Genomic DNA, 6,215 nt, shown 5'->3' with positions numbered 1-6,215 from the left:
TCCCTGCTGAGACTGGTTTTCCTCTATTTAAAGAGTCATCTTCTTTTCTCTCCTCCCACAGATGGTGTCTGGGGTGGGAGGGCTTCTTCGTTTCCAACAGCAGTGGGGAAGAGTCCTTGGTCTGCTTGCTCTGCACTAAGAATCTGCTTGTCTTTGATTTAGTAGCTTTGATCTGCTCTGGTCTCTGGGTATCTGATGCTGCACTATGGAGGAGTGAATGAGGCCAATTCAGAGCCATACTCTTTGTTCAGTGTTGCTGGTTATAGACTGTAAAGGGGTGAACAGAGATGATGGGCTGGACATCACCAGCTCATGACCTTGCTCCTTCTTTTACGCCCTTGTGATGAAGTGGTCTTTGGTAAAGGAGACTTTACGAACCCTGGTACCATCCATCCATGCAAGGAACACAGATGGTGAGGCAGGTCTCCAATGCTTTGGTGTAACAACTCAATGAATTATTTCCTTTTAAATTGTGTACCACTATTTTAATTTAAAAATATTTTGCATTTTAGTCACTCTGTCTGATTGGTCCTGAGGAAATGTTCCTCAAACAAGCAGATTTAATTATTAATTTCCTGGCAAAGAGATTACTGAACCTCTGAAAGCTCTATTTTTTTCATGGTGATTTGGGAATAATGCTGCTGCAGATTGTATTGCTTTACCATAAGACCAAGTAAACAGTCTAAGTTAAAGAACAGAATTCTTCCTGCTCTTTGCTTCTGCACTTCTAATTCAATATGAAAGCTGTTAAAATAAAAAAATTTCTTCCTGTTACAGTTATGTGTGGTTTGAATTGAAAATGTGCTAAATGATAAATACATAAACATCCTGACCACTTGGCCATATCTGATTAAGACAAGAACAGGAGGCTTCATGGCCTTCACCTGTCAGGGTGCTGTGGTTTATCTTCTTTATCTTCAGATATGCAAAGACACTTGCAGCTTTTTTATACGTGTTTAGAACTGGCTCACTCAGCACTGCTTTTGGAATGGGGCTAGCCTTGTTTCTGGTATTGCAATTTACTGCATTCATTGCAGCAAAGTATGAAGTGAACCATGCATAGCTTATACCATTTAATTATATTGAAATATCATTACAAAAGTTGACACAACTTGCATTGTGCTCTTAGGTCCTCACAACAAGTTAAATTATTTCTCAAAAGATTTCTTTTGATTGAAATGATTTGTGTAAAATACCTGGCTGACATTCATTCATTCAGGTATACAAGAGACATCATTTAGGATTTTTAATCAGCAGGCATTGGGGATAAGAAGGTGAATTATACAAAGAACCTTTACCAAGTCCATTTATAAAGTAAAATTAGCAAGTAAACAACTTAATTCATGAGGTTCACAGTTGATAAGGTCAAAGTTCATGAGCAGTAGAATGGGAGACAGAGGGAAGGGGTGATGTGTGGAAGACTCACAACTCTGGCACCAATCACCATCATAGCATGTCAAAACTCTGGGAGAATTTTGATAGCTCCAGTCAAGACTCAAGATAACAGAATTTAATTCCTGTTCTAGAGTTCTGTGATTCCTGGGATGGGATGGAGAGAGGGGCCCTAATATTGCTTCTCTATCACTACTATGTACTACTAGTAACTAAAGGTTATATCTCTTACTAATGCCAACTCATTTAATTCTAACCAAAACTCTGTCATCTAGGCACAAACATAACTCTCCTTTTACAGACTGAGCCACTACACAGAGAGTGTAAGGACCCTGTACAAGGTCACACACGTGGTGTGTGGCTGAGCTCTGTGTCATGACAGAGCAAACTGGCTCCCAAGTCTGTTCTCCTGACACCTGAGGTACACTCTCTCAAGTTCATTGTGGACAAAGTTGGTTGGTGTCCTCACTAAAGCTTTCCTCCGTCAAATCTTGGATGAGATTGGACACTGAGATTTTATGTGTCAGAGAAGACATACCTCCATCAGAGGATGAGTTGGTCCATGTTGACGCTGCACTCCCAGCTCTGGGGTAGTGGGTGCTGGGGACCCTATACTAGCCCTGAGTTAGCCCCTCCTTTCCAGCCCACCCCTCCCTATAATAGAATCTGGAGCCCCTAACAGTGTCTTATCTGTGAGATCTCAATCCCGAGGTAAGACTGTATGTACCTGGTCCATTAAATGCACCCCTGTGTCATCCTGTGGGAGGGATGAGTGGACCCCAGGAAGCATGTCGTGTGTTCTAGGTGTCTGCCTCATGGATTTTGGTGATGCTGTGGAGTTCATAACTGGGTAAGGAATGATGACTCTGGGCCCCAGGGGGAGTAGAGCATTGACTCTAAGCGACTGAGCAGATACTGGTCCTACTCCAGCCCTTGAGTTTATATTCTGGTTTTGACATTTATAATCAGTTTTATCATTACTGTGTCAAACATACAGAAGGAGTTGGAGTTCATGTACAGATGGGGGCTTGGAAGTGAGAGGAACACAGAACAAGTAAGTGACTGTTGTAAAATAAAATATTAGCACATTTAAATAGAAAGAGAGAAAAAAAAAATGTTTTCAATTGACTTTTCTCCCTTTTCATTTACCTGAGTCTCAAATAGGAAGGATAGGCATGACAGGACAGAGAAGCAGCTATGTCTGATGACCAGGATGAGGAGTCCATCTGGTCGGGGATGTGACAGGGCTGTGGACTGGCCCACAGCTGCCCTCAGTGTTGGCTTCACTGAGACCTTAAGGTGTGTGTGTGGGGGGGTGGGGCGCATAGAGCCATCCATCTCTGACCTCTGGTGGGGACTCTGAAGTGTGTGTGTCACAGATGTGTCCTTCCCCCATCTCTGCTGAAATGATGAGAGTCAGACAGGTGAGGGGGCCTCAGTGTGGGCGTGTGTGGACCACAGGGGTGCATCATGGGAATCTTTAGCCTTAGCGGGCATGAGGCATGGGGGTAGCATGTTAGTGACCTTGAGTTTTTTCACTATCTTATATCCCCTTACTGTCCTTCTCAGTCTTTTTTCACCCCAGGACTACTTTCTGGTTACCATCGGGGGGCTTCTTCTGATCAGTGAAAACAGAATGAGGCAGCAATGGCCACACTGAACTTCAGCCCCTTCTGCTTTGATCTGTCCCCTCATCCACCCGGGCTTCCATTCTTGTCGCTGCTTTTCCTGTTAAACGTACAATGAAGGAGGTGGGGTGACTGATAGTTTCAGGCAGCATGAACCCTTTTCTTTTCTGCTTCACAGGCCTCTACTTTGACCCCTTGCCTGTAGCTACTGTGTAGCATAATATTTTCTATTTTTCCTTTTGTCTGGGGTAGTTCCTTTAAATTATATTTTGCATCTTCTTTAGTAATGGCTAACAATACAATGAATCTTATCAAACCAAATTGTCAATATGCAAAGAGGGAAACTGTAAAGTTTAGGAAACTTAAGTCTTTCTAAACTACATGTTTTATTCTAGAGATCCCCAAATCTGATTTTGGCAGGCTAGAGTTGAATGATGACTCCTACTTTCTCTTTGCTTCATATAACAGCAATCTCTTTCTCTCATGAAGCATTATTTGGTGACTAGCTGAAAGGGATATTTCACACAAACTGAAATGCAATAAAGGGGAAGGGATTTAGTGTGTCTGAAAATCCCTTATAGGGCTTCCCAGGTGGCTCAGGAGTAAAGAACCTACCTGCCAATGCAGGAGACACAGGAGACGTGGGTTCAATCCCTGAGTCAGAAAGATCCCCCAGAGAAGGAAATGGCAACCCACTCCAGTATTCTTGCCTGGGAAATCCTGTGGACAGAGGAGTCTGTTAGGGCTACAGTCTATGGGGTTGCAAAGAGTTGGACACAACAGAGAATGCATGCACGTGCTTCAGTACCCAGGCTACAGATCCTTCTGAGAAGGGGGGAAAAGACAAGCAAACTCACCCTCCACTTGATGGGTCCCACCTCACTCCCACCGTGGTCACCTATGAATTCCTGTGCTCCTGGTCCTCACTTTCTGCTGGCCTGATAAATATGCTTGTATTTCAAGCCTTCTTGTAGTTCTCTTCTTTGTCCCTGAGCTCAGTCCCAGGGAGGATCAATGCTTGATTCCATCAGAAATATTCTCCACAGGCCAACAGATCCCCTCCTCTGACCCTGACAGATCTCACAGTCTATGGTATTGGTCTGGGTGATCAGATGAGAAAATGTCACTCATGCTTTTTGATGCAACTTTTCTACACCAGCCTCGGTCATGGAGCCCGGCTCTCAGGACCACGGAAGCAGGAGGTTGAAGGACCGTGTTGTTCATATAAGGAGATATTGAAGATGCAGAAGTTCATTGGTGTCTGAGCTGCAGAAAGTGGCAGATGCAGCCTCCGATAGTGCCTGAAATGGTAAAAGGTGTTGCTATTGGCTCCCAGGAGAGAGGGTGTAAGGGGTGGTCTATATAGACCCCAGTTGGCACCCTGACACCTCCTCACAGGCTGATCCTGCAGCTGGGACTGTGACCTTGAGGACGTGAAGTCAAGATGGCTCTGAGCAGACACCTCTCCCTGCGGGGACTCTGTGTCCTCCTCCTCGGCACCGTGGTGGGTGGTCAAGGTAAGAGCTGCCCCTCTGTCCTGGGTCCACAGCAGGGAGTGGATGCCTTGGTGAAGGGAAAGGTGTCTGGAGTTCTGGAGCAGAGCATCAGTGTTTTTGACCAAAAAGGAGCCACACTGACTGTGAATACCGGTCCCTCTCCTGTGTGGGGTCCACTGGTCATTGCTGCAGATTTTACAGAACAGTGAGGTTTGGTCTGGACCGAGCTGGGTCAGCCTGAGTCCCTCCACTGTCTCCCTTGTTCTCAGGGAGTTTCTAAGAGTCCCAGTGGCTCCTAGTGTGCGGAAGGTCCAGTGACTGCCCTCAGCTGGGACTCTGGGCTGTTCCCACATGCTCCACAAGCCTGATGTGTGAGCACTGCCCCTGGGTCCCCATGTTTCCTGTGTCTGTGCTCCTGTAGGCTCTGTGCTTGTGTGTGTGTGTGTGTGTGTGTGTGTGTGTGTGAGGGTGCATGTGAGGGTGCCTGTGGGTGTATGAGGCTGTATGAGGGTATGGAGTCTGTCTATGTGAGAGGAATGGGACTACTGAGCAGGGACTGAGTGTGTTGGTCTGTGAAGCACACAGGGTGCCCACAGGGTCAGGTGTCATGTCTGTTGCATGTAACCAGATCAGAGATTATTGTACCTGCCTGCCTCTCTCTCGGTCCTCTCTCCCATCCTCCAGCCTCTCATATTTCTTGCCCTGCCTTAAAATATAAATTTTATTTCATCAGGCATTTAGTAATTTTCAACATTTCTGCTATTACAGAAAAAGTTGCTCTGAGTTTTTCTGTATTTAAATGTAAGGACTATTCATGATTATTTCTCTAATGATGTTCCCTGGGTGGAACTGTTGTTTCATGGGCTATGAATATCCTTAAGGCTTTTGGTGCATAGAGAGTAAATGCCTTTTGAAACGTTTGCACTGAGTTTTATTTTCACTAGTATTGTGTGAGAATATTAGTTTCCACTTACCCTCACCAACATTTGCTTTTTATCGAGCTTTAAAATCTTATCCAGTTTCATAGGCAAAAACTAGCATATATTCACTAATTTAATGCTTCATTTCCTCCTTCATTGCTTGCTCATGACATTTGTGTTTTTAAAATTGTGATGTTTGTCATTTTGTAATGATTTATATTGGAGCTCTCTATACTACGACTGTTGGAGACGGCAATGGCACCCCACTCCAGTACTCTGCTTGGAATATCCCATGGATGGAGGAGCCTGGTGGGCTGCCGCTATGGGGTCTCACAGAGTTGGACATGACTGAAGCGACTTAGCAGCAGCAGCAGCATACTATGACTGTGACTACTACGCGAGTTCAGTTCAGTCGCTCAGTTGTGTCTGCCTATTTGCGACCCCATGGACTGCAGCACGCAGGCTTCCCTATCCATCACCAACTCCTGGAACTTGCTCAAACTCAAGTCCATCGAGTCAGTGATGCCATCCAACCATCTCATCCTCCCTTCCCCTTCTTCTCCTGCCTTCAATCTTTCCCAGTATCAGGGACTTTTCAAATGAGTCATTTCTTCCCATTAGGTGGCCAAAGTATTGGAGCTTCAGCATCAGTCCTTCCAATGAATATTCAGGACTGATTTCCTTTAGAATTGACTGCTTTGATCTCCTTGCAGTCCAAGGGACTCTCAAGAGTCTTCTCCAATACCACAGTCCAAATTCATCAATTCTTCAGTGCTCAG

At 45.1% G+C, this 6,215-nt stretch overlaps 1 protein-coding gene across 1 annotated transcript in view; it reads left to right on the top strand.

Annotated features, from left to right (window-relative positions):
- The first annotated feature begins 4,413 nt into the window (after window positions 1-4,413).
- LOC147372835 (antigen WC1.1-like) overlaps window positions 4,414-6,215 on the top strand; it is a 51,329-nt gene continuing 49,527 nt past the window's right edge. The window contains exon 1 of the mRNA XM_086402115.1: window positions 4,414-4,537. Coding sequence (XP_086258241.1) covers window positions 4,465-4,537 — 73 coding nt within the window. The 5' untranslated portion in view covers window positions 4,414-4,464. The remainder of the gene's footprint in view (window positions 4,538-6,215) is intronic.

The sequence above is a fragment of the Bos grunniens genome, chromosome 5, assembly GCF_055505025.1.
Source record: "Bos grunniens cultivar Pamir isolate PY7600 chromosome 5, Bosgru_T2T1.0, whole genome shotgun sequence".
NCBI classification, from domain to species: Eukaryota; Metazoa; Chordata; class Mammalia; order Artiodactyla; family Bovidae; genus Bos; species Bos grunniens.
This window is presented reverse-complemented; position numbering and strand designations above follow the sequence as displayed.